The sequence below is a fragment of the Ambystoma mexicanum genome, chromosome 8 (assembly GCF_040938575.1).
Source record: "Ambystoma mexicanum isolate Mex_15411 chromosome 8, UKY_AmexF1_1, whole genome shotgun sequence".
NCBI classification, from domain to species: Eukaryota; Metazoa; Chordata; class Amphibia; order Caudata; family Ambystomatidae; genus Ambystoma; species Ambystoma mexicanum.
The window spans coordinates 1,638,837,576-1,638,857,980 of NC_090929.1; the positions used below are offsets into that span (position 1 = coordinate 1,638,837,576).

Here is a 20,405-nt window from a genome sequence, read left to right on the forward strand (position 1 = left end):
AATCTCGAGATAGCCGCCAAATGAACTTTAATGGAGGAAAAAGCCAATCCTTGCTCCGCCAAGTGTAACAAATATGGAAGAATCTGTTCTGCTCCGACGTTTAAGGGGTCTATCCCCTGATGATCCCTGCACCACACACAGATCCTTTTCCATTTACTTGCATATGAAGCGTTCGTGGACGGAGCTTGTGCCGCCTGTAAAATTCGTCGACACTCTGAGGGAATGTTAAAATCCCCGAACTCTGAGAAGTCAGGAGCTAAGCCGTCAGGTTGCGGGAGTCTGGATCGTGATGCCAAACTGCTCCTTTGTCTTGAGATAGAAGGTTTGGAATCTTCTGGAACCTCACTGGCTCCGCTATCGACAGTTGTAGTAGGTCTGAGAACCATGACTGTCTCGCCCAGTAAGGAGCCACCCAATTACACGACATGGGTACTTGTGAATCCATTGGAGTGTCTGCCGGATGAGTGGAAATGGCAGAAACTCGTAAGCGAACTTGTTCGTCCACGGGAAGGAGAACGCCTCCCCCATCGATCCGGGCTGTGGCCACCTGCTCGTGAACTGTGCGCACTTCTCTCGGGTTGCAAACAGATCCAGGGATGGATGACCCCATTTTCTGAAGACATTTGCTAGTTGACGATCGTCCAGCTCCCATTCGTGCAGTTGATTCATTTCCCTGCTGAGTGAGTCTGCTTGTATATTCTTTACCCCTGGAAGATGGTAAGCCATTATGCTCATGTTGTGTTCGAGGGCCCAATGCCATATTTCTTGAGCTTCACTCGTGAGCGCCCTGGAGTGTGTGCCCCCTTGATTCCTGAGATGGAGCATCGTTGTTGTATTGTGTGTTAGTATTCTGATGACCGATGCTCGTATGCACGGCAGAAAGGACTTCAGAGCCCAACGTATCGCCCTTAACTCCAGCACGTTGATGTGAAGAGTAGACTTTGCTGGGGACCATTGACCTTGAACTTGTAGGGACCCTAGATAGGCTCCCCATCCTTTTAACGATGCATCCGTCACCACCGTCGCCTAAAAGTCCAGTTCCTGCAGGGGCATTCCCCTGGTCAGATTGTCCGAGAGCTGCCACCACTGAAGTGCCCGCAAAAGTTTCTTGTTGATGCTCAACTTCCTGACCATAAACCTCGACTTCGACTCTGGGACCATCGGTCTGCCAGAAACTCCTGTACCGGTCTCATGAAGAGACGGCAATTGTTCACCAATGGAATACAGGACCCTAGCAGTGACATGTATTTTCTGACCGACACCCTGGTGCCCACTTTCCATTCTTTTGCCTTTTGAGTTACTTTCTGAATTCTTTCCACTGAGGGCTTCACTAGCCCTGATTGAGTTTGAAACTCTGCGCCCAGAAACACCAAGTTCCGTTAACAAGGATTTCTCAAAGTTGATGGCAAACCCCAAGTATTTCAGAAGTTGCATGGTGGCCTTTAGGCTTGCCTGTGTTGTGCTCGGTTATGAGCCCGTTATCAGCCAATCGTCCAGGTAAGGGTAAACATGGTGACCTTTTCTTCGCAGCCACGCTGCCACTGGAGCCAAATACTTTGTGAACGTCCTGGGAGACGAGTTTAGTCCGAAAGGAAGTACTTTGAACTGGTAATGGCTCCGACCGACTACGAACCTCAGAAACTTTGTGTCGTCGACGCACCGGTATATGAAAACATGCGTCTTGTAGGTCTAACGATGCCAGAAAATCTCCCGGCTGTACGGATCTGATGACCTCTTGAAGCATAAGCATTTTGAACTTCAAACTTTTTAGGGTCTTGTTGAGAGCCCAAAGGTCCAGAATGGGTCGCCACTTGCCGTTGGGTTTTTTGACCATGAAGTAACAAGAGTAAACTCCCTGGTCCTTCTCGGCCACCGGGACAAATTCTATAGCCCCTTTTTGCAGCATAAGCTCCACCTCCTGTTGTAATATGCGAAGATGGGGTTGCACCGAGTACACAGGTGGAATTTGTGACAGCGTTTCCTCGAACTGCAGAGAGTGGCCTAGTTTTATTGTGTCCAATACTCATCGGTCTGTTGCTATACTTTCCCACCCGTCGATGCGACGGGCCACCCTTCCTCCCAGGACGTCCTAACACTTGTCATTGTTGGGACTTTGACTGCCTGCCTTTTGCTGACGAGGAATATCCCCTTCTCCTCGAAACCTGGTAGTTTCGGTCTCTTTGCGTTGCCTGGACCGCACGCCTATAACCTTGGGAGGAGTATAAAGGCCTGCTGAAGTTTCGATCTCTAGATGCAGTAAAGCAGGAATTTCCTGATGCTCCACGGAAGGGATGAAAGGATCGAAAAGCTCTTCCAATCTGCAGGGCGCCTAACGACCTGGCCGTGTCCGTATCCTCTTTCATAACTTTCAAGGTCTTGTCCACCTTCTCTCTGAACAGTTGTCCTCCCTCACACGGCATATCAAGCACCTTATACTGGACCTCCGGTCTGAAGTTAGTACATTTCAGCCAGGCTTGCCTTCTTAAAACCAATCAGTTGCTTATTTGCTTGTACCCGGATTCCGCCAAGTCCACGGCAATGTTAATCGAGTGGTTCGATGCCTCTTCTCCCTCACGGACCAGCAACATGGATGACCTTCTATGCCCCTTAGGAAGGTGTTCTAGGATAGGGGCCAAACAATGCCACATCTCTCTGTCGTACCTTGCCATAATTGCCAGCGAATTGGCTGCTTTAACGGTCGTCGCTCCTACGGATAGAACCTTCTTGCCAAATGTGTCCTGTCTTCTAGCCTCATTATCCGGAGGGGTAGAACATGTGTGTTGCGATCTGGCCTTCCTAGCTGCTGCCGCCGACACTTCCGACTCTGGAGACTGTTGAGCGGTCAAGCATTTAGGCGTAGAGTCTGGAGCTTTCAATTTCTTCTCCAACCTGCCCTTTATTGCTGGTTCTGAAAATGGATAGCGCATGGTCCTCAACCCTTCTTGCCAGACGTGGTCTAGAATGGGAACTGAAAAGACTGACTTCCTTCTTTTCCCCATATGGTCGAACAGGAAGCACTCTTTCTTTTCTTCTTCAGGGCTCAGACCAAACTCAATACAGGCTTTGCCCATCATCGCGTGAAAAGCGCCAATGTCGTCCGGCGGTGATGGTTAAGCCGGGCTTCTAGGTGCTTCCATTTCCGCTTCCAACTTCCATGTAGGATCCCTTTAAGGGGATGAGGAAACCTCTGAAAAAGAGTCTCTAGGCTCCGAATCTGAATCCTATAACTCCCCTTCCTCTGGGTATGAGCGTGGTGGTTCCTCACTCACCGGACGGGAGGTTGGATTCTCCGTGACCTGCGTAGAAGGACCCGGTTCATCGTCAGCAGTCCTCGCCGGGATCCCCAAAGGTGCGCCTACGAGGGGTAACCTCTCATCCAACTGCTTCAGAAGAGACTGTATCGTGGACAACACTTGCAAGGATAATACAGATTGAGGGTTCAATAACGACAACGACGAAACAGGGATACTTTGCCCCCCCACAATCGTCGACGAACCAATCGCTTGCAGTCCCAGATCTGCTGGACCATCGATCTGCTCTCGATCCTCCTCCATGGATGATATTGAGAAGGCCACCTCCGGCTGTAGTAAGTTCTCTGGCAGAACCGCATCGTACACCTCTGGCTGCCACGCCCTTGAAGGCTCCACTGTCGACGATGTCAATGTGGCGACATCTATCATCGCTGTCGTATTCACCGGGGGAACAGATCTCGTCAACGACTGAGTCTCAGTCGACGATGGTGTAGGCTGTGACGCAGCTTCCTTTGGCGATCCCGCCTTTTTTGAGCCAGATTTATGCCTCGTCGAGTCTCTAATCGAGGACGACCTGTGATGGTCTCCTGAGGAGGAGGTCTTTAAAGGATCTTTCCCTTTTTTCGACGAAGATAAAGAAGACGACTTTCCTTGATGGCGATCCTGCCCATGTGTCGACGAGGGCTCTTTCGCCTGGTGTTTTTCAGAGGGGTGTTTTTCCATAGATCGCTGTTTCTTCGGCGGAGGCTCTGCCGACACCGACCGGCGATGGGATTCCGCCTTGGATGATTTAGGCCTGGATGCTAGGCTGCGTGCTGATCCTACCTCCGATGAAGGATAGGTTCCTTCATTTAGCCATGTCACCAGACGTCTATTCCGATCCTTTAGCGTTTTCTGTGAGAAACCTTTGCAGATCTCACAACTGTCCACTGAGTGATGTGGGTGTAGACAGTACAAGCAATCCATGTGCCCATCTCCTTCATAGGCTTTTTTCAGTCCGCCCGTGGCACACAGGCGGAACACCACCTTTCCAGACATGTTTACGAAAAAACTCTCAAGGGTAGAATTCAACCTTGTACCGAAGTAGAAACAAACACGAGGTGCTCCCGCTACTTTGGAGACGGTTGAAATCTGAAGGTAGCCGCGGGGGCGGGGCTATTTATACCCCTACGTCCTATTGGGTCAGAGGTACGCAGCCCGAAAACGACATAGATAGGACACAGAAGTGTCAACATTTTTCCTATAGGAAACGTCTTTATAAATATACCGAGGGTTCCCAGCCTGACGACGGGGAATATTATAAGCATGTGAATCCATGAAAGATCCAACGCTGGAGAAATAACCCAAACATCACCCAAGCCACATCAACAACCTTTCTCCATGTGCTCACACCTCTTGCACTTTCTCATGCATCTGTCCCCTACTTGTTATTGCTTACAAGAGACAAGAGTCTACTCATATGTGTGTGGTCACCCAAACTCCTCCATCATGGGGTTCCAACATAGGCCTACACTCTCCTCGGAGGCGCGCCCCACTTAAAAGAGCAGAGGGGACTTCTCTTAAAATGGCTCCTGCTAAACCACTCGGAACACGTGTTTTTTCGGGGACAGTTCGCTGTAGGTGTGCACGGCTCCTTCTGGAGAAGCAGCAGGGAAGCCTCCGCAAGTATGGATCATGTCGGGGTCACCAATTGAAGGCATGTCCCTGAACGCCTACACCAGAGAGAATGCAACCTGTTAGGGAAGAAATGCCTAAGTCGATCTTGTAAGGATAACATGTTTTAATCTCATACACAGATGAGTGCCACAGCAAAGGACTCTGCTGCCAAGAACGTTCTGGCAAAAAGTAGTGCAAGCAGAATCTTATGAAGAAAAACATTGTCACGTATGATGCAACATATACAGTAGAAACCTGCGTGGCTGGTTGGTGTGCGCCTATACTTAATCCGCCTGGTCCATACGAAATGCCAGGTCATTGGTTCCAGCCAGTCCGTCCATCTTCCATCACATGGGTGCTGCAGTGATCCTCTTCTTCTCACGTCGAAGGTCAAAGTAAAAATTAACTACACTCCTATCACAATGCTACTTTGTCATTATACTGTGCACCTGGCAGACTTTAGGGAAGGTTCAATGGAGGTTCTGGGGCACTTTTACCTTCACACACACACATCTCACTCCCTTCCGCGCTATCCGGCTCCAAGGCCTCCACCCTCGTTTTGAACTATTATTTATCTCTCCCAGCAACTTGTAATACAAATCACATGATTGTATTTCAAAGACATACACTTGGGCCTCATTATATGTTTGCCGGTCCGGAAACAACGGTACTGGTAAGCTTGCCAGGACCGTTACTTCCGGACCGGCAAACTAAGAGTTCTGCGAGCGGGTGCCTTTCAGCCAGCCAGGTCTTACTTGGCGGACGGAACGGCAACCGCGCGCTGCCCTCAACGGATGTTACTAGGACTACGTTTTGTGTTTTCGGAAGAAAAGACCAGAGAGACATCCACACGGGAGCAGCAGATGAACAGCAGGCAAATGGGTATTTGTCTCCCTCAGCGCCCAACAGCACGAAGTAAGAAGCGGTCACGGCACCATTGCCTTAGACATAGGCACGACTATCACTATACAGTCCAGCCCAGCAACATACTGCACACCCAGAAACGTATTAATCTGCATGTGTCCCTTACAGGCTATATTAGCCGCTTTCCACTACGTGTACAGCCAGCATAGGCTGTATTCTTAGTCTGCAGCTGCAGACGCATGATCATTTCTTGCTTTATTGGTTCTTTTTACTGTGAACCGGAACCCCTCTCTCAGAGCCATCCACAGCCTCTGCTTCTTTTCTTTTCTCTCCCCTTTAACCCCCCCATTCAGGAGTAGGAATGCCCCACGAATAGTAATTTTTCCAACCATTGCTCCGGATGGACCGCAACACAGAGGATCCAGTCTACAACAGCACAGGTAAGACCTTTTTTCACACAGCTCATTGGGGCTGGACATTGGCCACACAGATATTCAGTGCTCAAGCTTTTTCTGCTACTTATTCATTAACAAGAGTCCATCTAATGCAGGTACGGACATATGCCCCACAGAAGGAAGCTGGGATGTAACTCAACCCTTCATGCCGCCCGCCAAAGATCACCAGTTGCGGCACGCTAGGACCCAAAGTGAATTTCAGGAATCTTTTCTTTCAAGGGGATTTTTTATTCATTACATCTCCTTGTTTTTACATTTCTCTGCAACCAGAGTACCAATATTGACGCTACCAGACCAATAGCCTACACAGCTGCACCAAGCTGACAGCACCCCGCCTTTGCTGTGAGAACCTCCAGAGCACGGATTCTGGTATACCATACGGGCTGACCCCGGAGCTTGGGATAGAGTTACCGACACACATGAAATTCAGCCGGTAACTAGAGTTTTGAATGCAGTTAGTTGTTGCTTAGTATTTACAAGCAATTCTTTAGAGCACCACTCAAACCACATTGTTTTGTATCTTACGCAGGGCCTTCAAATAGAACGCCTTGAGGAAGGCAGTTACAATATCCACACTATCCGCTGAAACGCGTAGAACACTGAGGGAACCGCAATTGACTACTTTGAGTCTCAGGCTAGCTCCTTCTCTGTGTTAGTTACTCATTACCTCACGACAAAAATATCTTGTACTGAAAAGACCCAGACACAAGCCTTTTTACATTAGATAACCAGGAGGCTTAAAGGAGCCCCTGGAACAATTACTAGTAGACTCTAGACTTTGGAATAATCATATGCAGTAATTGGATATATTGCTTATGTGAACAATAAATTGTATTGGAACATGAAAGTAAGATTCAACAAGATGTATAAGATTTGATGTACACTTGAACTGAATTGTTGTTTTGTTTTTCTTCTTGTTTACCATTTGATTTCTTTCGATTAAGGCTCAAGAAGCTTCATGGGATTTGATTCACACTTGAAACTGAATTGTTTTGTTTCTTAGTTTTCACTAATTCCACATGGCACACAGAAATATTCTTGCATTTTATGTGTTTTCTTTCAATTTGTTCTTTTTCTAAGATATTATCTCTTTACCGATACCAAATATTAAAAACTAATTTGATTTTTTTCTTTGAGTTCTTTATTCCCCATAAGATTGAGGTTGTACATTCACGAGTTATGTGAGTGGTTAGCTTTAGATGCTTTGTCCAAAAATTGCCATAAAAAAGGAATTACGACAAGCAAGTTATACTACCCGACATCCACAACCTTATGGAAAGTCGCAACCTAATTAAACAATAGTTTATCTCAGTTTAGAGATTAGGAGAGGGGTACACTTTTCTATGTTGAACTCAACGGATGCACCGGCAGCATTCATGAACGGTGCCGGTGCATCCGGCCACCCCATTCCCATTGAGTCTAATGGGACTCAAATGGTAAAGGTGACTAATATTTTCTGGCGCCCATGAATGGGCAATTACCGGGTCCGCCGGGGCTGTAATGCCCCAGTAATAGCCCATTCCCGGGCACCGGAAAATTCATGACTCCGGCACGGCTACTGCCAGAGTCATAATGAGGCCCAATGTCTGTGCTTTTTGAACATCCAGGACTTGTTACTTTTAGGGTTGGTGGTCAGAGGGCACCTGGTGCCATGGAATTCTGGGGTCTTAGAGCTCAGTCAGTTATATGGGCTATAAATCGTGGTCGCCGGGGGATGGGCAGGGTCATGGTTTGGCCAGCGTGAGATAACATACACACCAGTCGCAGGTCTCGGATCACGGCCTTGTAGGGCAAACTCCTCTTGAGTCTTTGCAACACTGTTAGAACAAAGAATAGGCATTGTGGCGGTTGGGGGCTTTCCTCATGGGAGCCCGGGCATGGCTGGAGGTTTCTCTCATCTCGCAATCTGGGCCAAATGCACGCACTGCCACATTTGTGTGCAGGCCTTGCCTCTTAACTACAATTATTAACATCTATGTAAATATAGCAATGTTATTCGCGTCCTGCGCTACATTATGTGGGTTGATTATATTTTATTATATTGAGGTGGTGTCCTTTATATTGGGGGGGGCGGTCTTTTCACTGTCTCCCCTTCTCCCTGACACATCATAGTGCTACAAATGCATCTCGCCTCACTCTAAAGCGCTGAGGGGGGTGGGACGGGGCTGTCCCCTTCCCAAAAGAACACAAGACACAACACATCTCCCTCTTTCACAGAAACCAAGATCAAGGTAAGCACAAGGGAAATACACGGGGTAATGCGTCCAAAGTATGAAACCAAACAACACTCTGGCCACATTCACTGCAAACTCCAAACTCCAGTCAAAATTCCACTCACTCCATTCTAAAAAAACAAGGAGACACGCTGCCACCTACCTCGTCCTTTCAACGACGTACAATGAAGCTAAGCAACCATTCGATACACTCAAAGTCTGTCACAGGCCTAACAACAGCCCTAACTCTTAACACACCAACATTCCACACAATCCCAAAACAGCACCCTCATTCATCCTGCTTCCAACAGCTAAGGTGCACTGAAACACAGCACACCCTTCATCTTCTACTATTCCAATACAGAACAAATGATCAAGGTTCAAAAAGCACAGAGCACGGGCACCCACTACAATGTTTTATTGGCAATGGATGAATTTGCAGGGAATGGTGTTGACGCGGTGCATTTCGGCCCCAATGGTCGGGGTAATTCACTTTTGCTGTCAATCACAAACTTTCATGACCAATGCCTGTTTCGTTACAGTGTATGAGATTGAGACCGCGATCGTTACGAGAGACGTTGGGTGACCGGCGTCAGTTCCATCCATTAAGAGAGCAAAGGTTAGGGCGCACTGATTGTGTGAATGTGCCGCGGCTGAACAAGAACGAATACCCCTTTTTTTATTTATTCCTGACGCACCCTCTCAAGCTACAGACAAGGGCACTGGTCATGAAAGTTTGTGATTGACAGCAAAAGTAAATTAGCCTGTCCCTGCTTGTCCCTCATTTAAAGAAAAAGAAGAACCACTTGGTTTTGGAGGTTTATTCCTCACTATATTATTGACTTTTTGTCCTGATGAAGGCCTGGTTCAATTAAAGAGGAGACCAAGTTTGGATGCGGTCTACCACGACCATTTTTGCCGGAACACACCGCGTCGACACCATTCCCTGCAAATTCATCCATTGCCAATAAAACACCCCTGTGAGATGATAGGTACCAAGTACCTGATAAGCATTAATTCATCACTGTCTATTTATGTGCTGTTTCACTTGTTTTCTTATGTATTGAACGTGATAATACTGTATTATTTGTCCAAACCCAGACTACATTGTGTCTATATGAAAAAAAATGCTTAATGTAAAAAATTGCTGGTGACATGTTTTATGTGCTTTATGTATTTTTAATACAAAAAGAAAAAAGAGAGACTCAAGATGAGTCAACAATAAAATATTATGTTCTAATTGAAAAACAGTATGGTTTGCCAGACTAGGAGTTGATATATGTTTGGTCCTGATTATTGAAAGTCAGTTTAGTAACTCTTATACACCACAAACCCCTCAATACACAAAAACATAGGGTATAACCTGTTGTATAGACCATCTTGTATACATGCAGGACCTTAGTAACTACAGGCCTCACATGACAACTGTTTTTTAAATATTTTTTTTTACGTTTCCCACAGGCTAATGAGTTGGGCCATATTAAAACAACTTATGTTCAGCAAAGCATCTCAAAAGTGACAAAATATTGGATACCACGGACGGAAGAGCGCCTCAATGCAAATCACATAACCTGCAGTACTAGTCTCCATGCTGCTTCTTAATCAGGGCCCATAATGCATGGCGGTGAGGCACCATGTCACAATACCGTGTCCAGCTGATTCTCATAACCCACCAGGTGTCTCCTGATTTTAGAACCACTCCTGTTCCTACTGCGTTAACCTGTCGCTCATCACAGCAGGCAATGTGCAACACTCCAGTGCTGCAATGCAGACTATCCGAATGCAAAGGACAAGCACTTCCTCATTATGGAGGAAATCAAGGTCGGAAAGGTCATCACGCCGACACAAAGCATGCTGGTCCTTTCCTCTAACATTTCCAAAGACCTCTCGCTGGATAGACAAACAACCGCTGCTGCTTCTCCGAACAGGTGCACGTAATATTGCTCTCGGAACGTTCCTCAGCAATCGCCATGTCCACACAAACCACTGATGACATCATTGCAGAGGGGCCGTTGCAGGGTGTGGAGCTCCTACTCAGCTCTAACTCAACTTCCCACGGCCAACGGCTCGCAGGCCAGAAGAAACGCATACAGCTCACTGCACCCCACACCGAAATGCTGAAGAGCGTCCAACTTCTCGGGTAAGCAACTCACTACATTAGATCGCTGCCATATTCAGAGCCGACTAAGCCAAACAAGAAAAATGCCTTGGGTCGAAGCCAATAATCTTATGAACTCAATGTTTGCTCTATCTCCCAAGCTACAAGATAGCCCCACTGGTAACTGGTGCTCCAACTCCTTAATATCTCAAAGGCTACAATTGCCAGTTGCCTCCAGTGGCCAATGGCTGTAAGGTGGCTCCACTGAGAAGTGCTGCTCCAATGGCCAGAAACTGCAAGGAGGCCCCAACAGGAAGTGCTGCTCTAACTACTGCTAGTAGTCAACTCCCACCCCCATCCCCTCTTTCTGCCTATCAACAGTTGTTGGGCTAAGGGACAGGGGTCAGCTCACCTTTGGGGGTTGGGAGGCCAGTGGATGTCTCCTCCTCTGGTCTCAACAGCTTCCTTCCTTGCTTCTAGGTGCTGCTCACCCTGGACAGCTGCAGGTTCCTGGCCCTTCCCTTAAACCAGCTCCTTGCCAGTGTAGCATGGTGAAATGAATATCTGATACTGCAGGTAAGGGAAGTGAACTTCTTTACTAAGTTCCAGTGACAAGGTATACACATCAGGGAAGTCCAAGGGTAAGTAGGTAGGAGGGTACACAGGAGATATCCACCGGCCTCCACCCTCAGAGGCCGCTTCACTCCAACTGACCTTCAAGGAATTTACAGGGGCATTCACACCATAACATTCCACAGATATACATTCCACCAGGCATTCTCTCAAGCAAGCATTCCTGCAGGACCAAGGCAGGGAACACAAGACACAACAGATAGCAGGCAGGACAACAAGGAAACACACAAGGGAGCGTTAACACACACTGTGCTGAGTCCTAGTGCCTGAAGAAGGCAGGTGCCAAAACAAGGCTCTGGGTCACGTTGGCGAGCAAACGGAGAGCGTAGAACAGTGTGCATGCCAAAGAGTTCTACTATATATCACACAGAGACCCCAAGACCAACTGAAAGGGCACAGTAATGCAAACCCACCTCCCAACTAAGAGCATTCTGTGATGTAGGCCCTTCGACGAACTGGCAATGCACAATGTTAGCAGACCGCTTACCAACTTACACCACGCAATGGCCTGGGTCCGCCTACTAATTCACAAAAGGATGTTACAGAGGCCCACATGACAATGGATGATGTGGAGGGTGTGACAAAGTCACATTCAGGAGACACGTTGTAGAGGGCTAGGAGACTTTGGCTGGGGATAAGGCAGAGCCACCTGCTCAGTGTTGAAACCCCTGGAAAAAGTATAATAAGGATCCCTCAGCGACTACCTCTCCTCCTCAAATTCCAGCTTCTAAGGTGACACCTAATGTAAGGGGAATCTCATGGATTTGGTGGTAGGCGTGTGCTGCAGAGGAACCGAGCAAGGCAACTCATGGGCAGGGATTGGCAGTATCTCTGTCAGGAAACATCCAGAAGAAGAGCCAAGAAGCATGCTGGGGGTGTTATGAAATCCCTGTGACGGAAATGACCCAAAATGTCACCCTTACAATTGCAATGGCCGAAAGGCCTGACTTTCTTTTTTAAACACCCCCTTTACACAGCAAATATAAGTGGGGGGTATGGGATATTATAGTAATATGGGAAGGGGCTGACGGGGTCTCCCCCGGCATATCTATGTGGTGTAAAGGGGGTTTCATTTGAGAAAAACAATAGTAATAAGTCGGCATTTTAGGCCGTCGCAATTCTGTGTGGCCGCAGTGATCACATTGATCGCCTGTGACTGTGGATGAACTAAAGACAGCACGCTAGATGCTATATCACTGGGTCTGCATGCTGCAGTTTAAGGAATTGGACATCAGCACTATGGTCGTGTTAGAATATACCTGTGCACTGGTTTTGTTGTAGCTAAATCCTGACACAGTAGACCCAAGTCTTCCCTCTTGAGTTCAGCTCAATTCCTAGATTCTATAAGCTTTAACCAACACCTCTGTGAATACATAAAGACACTGAAATTTATTTCCTGTGCCTCGAGTGTTCTGTTCATCCCAAACCACTACAAGTGGCAAGTATATCAATTAATTGGCTGCAGTGTTGTGATGCGGCATACCTACTACCTAAAAGACAGCAATACTGCAAGCCCACATACCAACTGAGAGCACGCAGCTGCCGAGGACAACTGCATACAGTGGTTGGGCCTTCCAACCAATGACAGGGCTCAGTGACGCAGACCCACACAACTGACTGACAACATGCAATGATGCAAGCCCACCTACCAACTAACAGCATGCCTTGGCACACAGCTGCCGAGGCCAACTGCATATAGTGGTTGGGCCTTCCAACCAATGACAGGGCTCAGTGACGCAGACCCATACAACTTACTGACAACATGCAATGATCCAAGCCCACCTACCAAAGAACAGCATGCAATGATGCTGACCTGGCACATTTACAAACCGACAGTTGTCCCCAGGTGGATAGCTCATGAGTAAAGTTCTGGTCTCTGTCGTGAGAGCAGTCTTTGTTTTGCAAGTTTTTTTTTTAATAACCTATTTTATTGGTTTTCAAACATACATACAATACACCATCAGTTTCACCCCACCCTCCGTCCCCTCAACACCCGGGTTGGTTCATCACTCCATTCATGTCTTGCCGCTCAGCACTTTGCTTTTGGGGTCTGCATTCCTCACCATGTCCCGTATAGTGGTTGTGTGCATCTCCTTTTCTTTCAACCGGCGGGTCCTACATCACATGGTCCTCCCACTTTCCCCAGATCTTGATGGCTTTTGCCAGGCACCCCCGTGCTGTGCAGATTCTATGCTCTTTTGCTGCACAGATGTCCATTTCGTTTGACCACTGGGCCACTGACGGGCTTTCCGGGGCTCCCCATTTCTGTGCTATATCGCGTTTTATCAGACCCATTGCAATGGAGAGAAAGATACCCTCTCATTTATTCGGGATATTCTCATCTGGGGCCCCCAGTAACATTGTTGCCGGTTGTGGCATTATTGTGCGTCCCAGGGTTCTCGTTAATAGTTGACAGCATTGCGTCCAGAAGGTCTTGATTTTAGGGCAGACCCAGAGAAGGTGGATGAAAGTACCCTCCTCCCCCCGGCATTTCAAACAGTTAGGGTCCTCCACCCTTCCCCAGCCAAATAGGGCCTTTCGGGGGTAATACACCCTGTGGAGTATCTTAAGCTGTACCAGTCTAATCCTGGAGTCTATTGTGATTTTGCGTGGGTTTATAAGTATTTGGATCCAGTTCTCTGGGTCAATGGGCCCCACGTCTCGTTCCCATTTGTTTTTAAGACTGACCAGATCCGGAGTGGCGAACGCGTTAATCGCCTTGTACAGAAGTTTGAATCCCGTGGCATGGCAAATTAGCCTTTCATCCTTCCGGGGTTGTCAAATCAAGTACAATTAAACATGATAATAACAACACTTCTTTTTACAGTGCTTAGAAACCAGAGGAATCTGGCACGAAGAACTAAATAAGAACACAAATTAACAGTGATGTGAGTTTACTTATAATCAGGGGAAAAGATACAGACTTCCTTAGAAACAATAGGAACAGCGACGCAGACCCACCCTCCTCCCTACAACATGCCATGATAGAGACTGACCTACCAACAGACAGCTTCATCGTTGTGTCCACCTACCCACAGACAGGTTGCAGTGATGCAAGCCCACTTACCAGAGACATCCCACGTGGCTCCTCTCTTCGGTACAAGAGATGCTTTTCAAAGTGAGCCTTGAGTCTGGACACATCAAAACCCTGAAAAGAAAGAAACACTTTCACTGAAATCATAAAGAAATGGCATTTGAAAGGCTTGTGGTCCTGCCTGGCAAATTTACTTGCATAGAGTTCTGTAAGAAAGAGAGACCTTGGATGTCAAAGGTTAGTGATGGCTGTGCTAACTTGTAACCCTGGATGAAACCGCTGTGGTACTGGTGTCCTGTGGCTGTCTTGGTTGTGGCTGCTGTCTAATGGGTGTGCCAAGTGTGGCAACTGTGCAGTGGCTTCCCTCTAAGAGACCAGCATGTCTAGGAATACCCTGAATGTACCCCCTGTCTAGTGTGTGCCCTGGGTGGTACTGCCGTCCAGTTCATTCCCAGGCTGGGATGGCTGCACCAGAGATGTTCTGAGTGAGACAGGTGTCCAGGAATTGCCATGGATGAGAGCGCTGCTCAGGGGATTTGCTGGGTAGGACTACTGTCTTGTAGATGTCCTGGGTGGCACAGCTGCCTCAGGTATTTCCTGGGTGGGACTGCTGTTTTGTGGATGTCCTTCGCGGGTCCGCTGTCTGTGGGAACTCCATGGTGGGACTGCTGTATTGTCGATGTCCTGGGTATGCCTTAGGTGAGACTGCTGTCCACTTGTTTGGTTGTCCAGGGTGACATAGCTGTTAGGACATCTGTCCTGTGGATGTCACAGGTGACACGTGACGCAGATGTCCCATGTATGCCATGGGTGGAACTGCAGTACGACGTCATTTCATCGCAGGATATTTTTTCGCTGGGTTTTTTACCACAGATTTATTTTTCGAAAAAACTCATCGATTTTTTGGGGGTGGGGGGGGGTTAAAAAAATTCTATAAATTGGGTGTGGGTGTACGGGAATATATAATAAAATTAAAGGGGTTTGGGGTTTGGGTGTAACCCCCCTAAAAAAAAAACATCCCGCGATGAAATGACATGGAACCGGAACTGCTGTCCAGTGGATGTCCTGAGTGGGAGAGCTGTCCCAGGCTTACCCTTGAGGCACCCCTTTCCAGTGGATGTCCTGAGTGGTAGAGCTGTCCCAGGCTTACCCTTGAGGCACCACTTTCCAGTGGATTTCCTGGGTGGGAGAGCTGTCCCAGGCTTACCCTTGAGGCACCACTTTCCAGTGGATGTCCTGAGTGGGAGAGCTGTCCCAGGCTTACCTTTGCGGCACCACTTTCCAGTGGATTTGCTGGGTGGGAGAGCTGTCCCAGGCTTACCTTTGAGGCACCACTTTCCAGTGGATTTCCTGGGTGGGAGAGCTGTCCCAGGCTTACCTTTGAGGCACCACTTTCCAGTGGATGTCCTGGGTGGGAGAGCTGTCCCAGGCTTACCCTTGAGGCACCACTTTCCAGTGGATTTGCTGGGTGGGAGAGCTGTCCCAGGCTTACCCTGTCCTGAGTGAGATTGCTGTCAAGCAGTTGTCTTGGTGATTTTGTGAAGTTTCTATAACTCAATTGTGTGCAGGTTTCTATTCCATCAGTGAGACAGAAATTATTAAATTTCCGAGAATATATGTTCTAACAGAAGGTCTTGTAGTGTGGGGTGTCTCAGGCTTTTCTATAATGTCTTTACACATGCATTAAAAAATGTAAACCACCTTGCAAGGGGCATTAGAAGAGAACCTAGAACATTTGGTGCGTGTACAGTGCAATTTACAAATCAAATCAAAACATACCTTCCATATAAGCAGAAGAGCATCATAACAGTGAGAAGTCAAACAGAATTTAGGGCTAGACAAAACCGCATATTTGTGTTTTGAGGACAAGAAAGAAAGGACAGGATGATAATGATTATGGGGTGGAGAATTACAGGCACGAGTTGCAGCCGCAGAGAAAACGTGCACAGAATACCCGGAGTGCTTGAAATAAGGAACAGTTAATCTTACAATCTCAGGGCTAAGCGTGGAGCTCTTGCAAATGCAAAACCTAACAGCCAGACAGGCAGACTGACCCAAAACTACTGCTGTGTAGTTTATGCAACATATTTTCAAAGTGCACAAAAGTGAATGGTGCAGGGCAAATGAAGAGAAATCAAAATCGGATGATGTGCTCAAATTCTCAAGAGCCAGAATTTAAATAGGCAGCATAATGAAGAACTGATTTTAGAGAGGCCAGAGATGTTAATGTTAAAGGATATTTGTACCGCGCACTATCACCACCGGAGTGGTCCCCTGGCGCTCTGGTGGCTCTGAAAGAGGAGGGGAGGTTGGGTTAGTGGGAGGAAGCAGGAAAAGTGCAAGAGAGCAGTGATGTGCTGTTGGCGGCCTCAACCCGGTGGGTCCGTTGGCTGGGCCTGGGGTGTTTGCGGCCGTTAGACGTTGTGTTCTGTTGTGCAAGTCTATGTGTGAATTTCGTTTTGTTGTTGTAATGTAGTGAAGTTTGTGCGATTTGTTGTGCTGTAGGTTTTTTGGTTGCGTTTGGTTTGGAGTTTGAGAGGTGTATGCAGAGGGTGAAATTGTTAGTGGAGTTGGTTAGTTGATATTTCTATCCTGAGTTGAGGCGCTGGGCTTGCCTAGTCTCCCCTGATGCGCCGCTGTCCTGATCTGGGCCCGTCAGGCATTCAAGGTCCCTTTTTCATCTTGCCCACACCTCTATCAGGCTCTCTCATAGCCCCACCTGTCCTCACGTCATACTCCTGTGGCCAGTGCACCTGCCAATGTCAACAACTCAGATAGTGTGGTGGTTGTCAATTTCTTGACTATTCCACAACACTGGTAACTGGTGGTAACTAAGGGGCGGGTAACGATGTTGAGTGAGGTTGGCTAGGGTAGTTGACTTGGTCTCAGGGCGTGTCGCCTGAGTTACAGTCTGCCCAGAATCACCCGTCCAGGTGCCGTGGGATCTTCCCTGTCAATTCTGGAGTTGTCCTTGTCCTTTCCCGTTTAGTCATCCTTTTTCTTTGTTTCGGTTTTCAGTTTGTCCAGGATAGACTACACCAACAGCCTATACCTCAGAATGTCGGATTACTTAATGTTAAAAGGTACTTGTACCACGCACCGTCACCACCAGATTGGTCCTCAGATGCTCTGGCGGATCTGAAAAGGAGGGTGTGAAAAGGGGTGGTGGGGGGAGTTAGTAGGGTGTAGTAGGAAATGAAGGGTTGCGATATATTGTTGGCAGTGCGCAGGCAAGCCTGGTTGGGTTTGGGCACTGATAAGAGAAGAGTAGAAGCCCTCTCCTTGCTCCCCAAGGGGAATCTGTTCCACCGCCCTGAGGTCTAGAAGTTTCTGTACCTCGACTCTGAGGGAGGGTGTCCGATCTGTTGAGAGGGTTGAAGGGAGGGGTAGGGGCAAGCGAAAGCCCACCCGAGCGTCGGACAAAACCCACCGGTCTTCGGTGATGGTCTGCTACGCCTCCAGATGAGACGAGATTCGACCTCCCACCGGAGTCTCGTGCGACCGCCAAAAAATATAATTTTGCTGATTTGTCGGCAGGGAGACTACCTGTCCCTGGAGAAGAGGCTGAAGGCCGAGAGAAAAACCAACCACCTTGCCGTTGTTTTCGGCGGTTCCCGCCAACCAGAGCTTCAGTTCAGCACGCATGACTATCAGGAACCCCCCTGTACCCAGAGAAGGATCGACTCTGGGACCCCGACCTCTGTGTATAAGGGGCCTTAGCTGGAGCTTTCGCCAAGACCGAAAAAGATTTGGAAGTTTGGGTACTCGCTTTGGTCTTTACAAGCCCCAAAACTAGTACCAAGAAAGTCCAGCAGCTGAGGCTTTGTGTCATTAGCATACTGGTTCACCCCGAGGACAGACCCGCACTCCATATCTCCCAGTGGTTCCATGTAGATGTTAAACAGTGTGGGCAACAGGATTAACCCATGTGCAACTCCAAAATGCATGGGGAAAAAAACGGACCTAGCTGAGCTCACCTGCCGGCAATGTGAATGCTCATGCAGGGAAGAGCAAAGCAGTCCAGGACAGAAGCTCATGGTCAAGCATGTTAAATGCTGCTGAAAGATCCAGAGGAATGAGATGGCAGGCCCCACCAGTGGCCAGTGTAAGCAAAGCGCTGCTCACTACCTTCAGGGTAGTCTTCCTGATGCTACACCAAGAATGGAATCCAGACGGATAGTCCTGAAGTAAACCATGAAGGAAGAGGTGCTGTGTCCATTGAATTGTGTCTTTGTGGGGGATAGGAGGCATTTGGTTGACCTTATTGGTTGGCGGGACTAAAGTAACTTCCCTTTTCTCAGTGAAAGATTACGTCTGTGCAGTCCATCAACCCTTAGAAGCGTGACAGGTTAGACCCACTGCCTGTGTTGCATAAACTTTCGGACAAAGAGGTAGTACCCAAATCAGCAAAGTGACCAATTGGATGATGAATATTTCAGTGTCAGGGAGGTCTGGTGAACCTTCCTACAAGTTTGTAGTTTTGTATGCGACCCAGTTACCTCTTGAGTTCTAACTTGGGGATCCTGCTTCTGAGAAAAGCGAAATCCTCTACAGAGCTATGAAGGGACGCCCACTCAATAAAGCCAAGTAAAAAAAGTGCCAGGGCATATAAACCCCAAAGACATTAGCAAATTGATTTGACCACCAGGTGTTACAGTCAAAAGTAGAGAGGGATGGTCTACATTCCTTAAGGAGCTGGAATTGCTAATCACTGCTTCTTTGCAGTATCCATAACATTCGTTTCAGCCCACCCTAAAGCGTTGGTAGATTTCCTTTTCAAAATTAACCAAGTTGAATCGAGATTACTGAGTGTTGAGGGGCTCGTCGATCCCCGGGCGCAGCACAAAGGTCACCGCATCAGCTGAACAGTGCATGCACTTGGGGAGATATTTTTTATTCTCCATTTCAAACATTCTGGACCCATTTCGTTAGACCTTGCGTGGATTTACATTGTACTCTTTCTACATGCGGAACCAGTACAAACTTGTGAGGACTGGCTTGATGTTCTTAAATAGAGAATTCAGAAAGGGTCTGCAATCCCTTCATTAAATTCCTGGGATAAGATGGGATGGACGGATTCTACTGCTGATCCATCTCTCTATCAAAGAATAATATACACATCTCTGTACAGCAGGTCTCAGACTTAAGGGATGAGGCAACAACAATGGGCCGTCTCCCCTCTCAGAGTGATGCCGACAGAGATTTGTCTGAATATTAAGCCCTGCATCATTATTGATCATTTCAATGGTCACAGAGATGGTCAAAGAGGCAAGGAGGATCCTCACTTTGGGTATCATATGCTGGGTCCAAGGACATAGAATATTAGGGGGGATGGTAGCACCCTGCATACATGCTCCAGTTATTCCAAGCCATTATTCCACCTAAAGTAATGACGAGTATATTAGAAGGAAAGGCAACAATGTCAGACGTGAACTGGCATTCCTAGGAAAACATTGCAGATATCATTGATAAGAAATGACCCGCCATGTTCCATCATGGAGAAAGCCTGGATAGCGGGGGCTTGAGAATAATCATAAAAACAGGGGCATTCAGCAAGTATCTCCTTACTTGGATTCTAGGGCACCCAGAGGTCATTAAAAAATATGCACAACACTCTCCCATAAACCATGACAGGTGGCATACCCACATGGTGAATGGGGAGTTTATGCTTGCCACTAAATGCATGTCTGACTGTGGTCCATCTCCCACTTCAGATCATGATCACATAGTAACAGTAATCATCTTACAGCCATTCCGAGACAACATCTCTTTAGTTTACAGAAAGGAGCAGTCAGACCTGACCGAAGAGAACAAGCAACAAAAGACAACATCTCTCACATCCACCCAGTCCATTTTGCTTTTGATGAGAGGAGCCAAGAAATGGTATCACTCTGATAAGAGACGATCCAAGATTGTTACTGACTTCTTGCCCATTACTATCTTTCTCTCCGGAGGGGACATCCTACCCAGAAGCCCCAGGGAACAATAGGGTAAGTCTAAGGACAGGAGAACCCATCAGGGAGTTAGAAAACTTGAAAGTGAGCCGGAGAGCAACAGAACATATGGTGCAGAAAGGTGAGAGTGCAGACCACCTATATAAGACAGCATGGGAGACAGAAAGGCACTTTAAGTTTGGGAGTCAACTAGAGAGGACATCGAGAATGCTGAGAATATAACCATGAAGCTGAAACCCACTGTACA

The 20,405-nt window shown here is 47.6% G+C and overlaps 1 protein-coding gene across 1 annotated transcript in view; it reads right to left on the reverse strand.

The window, feature by feature from the left end:
• Positions 1 to 20,405, reverse strand: part of LOC138473269 (uncharacterized) — a 1,193,211-nt gene that overhangs the window by 245,245 nt on the left and 927,561 nt on the right. The window contains exon 8 of the mRNA XM_069611906.1: positions 14,238 to 14,318. Coding sequence (XP_069468007.1) covers positions 14,238 to 14,318 — 81 coding nt within the window. The remainder of the gene's footprint in view (positions 1 to 14,237; positions 14,319 to 20,405) is intronic.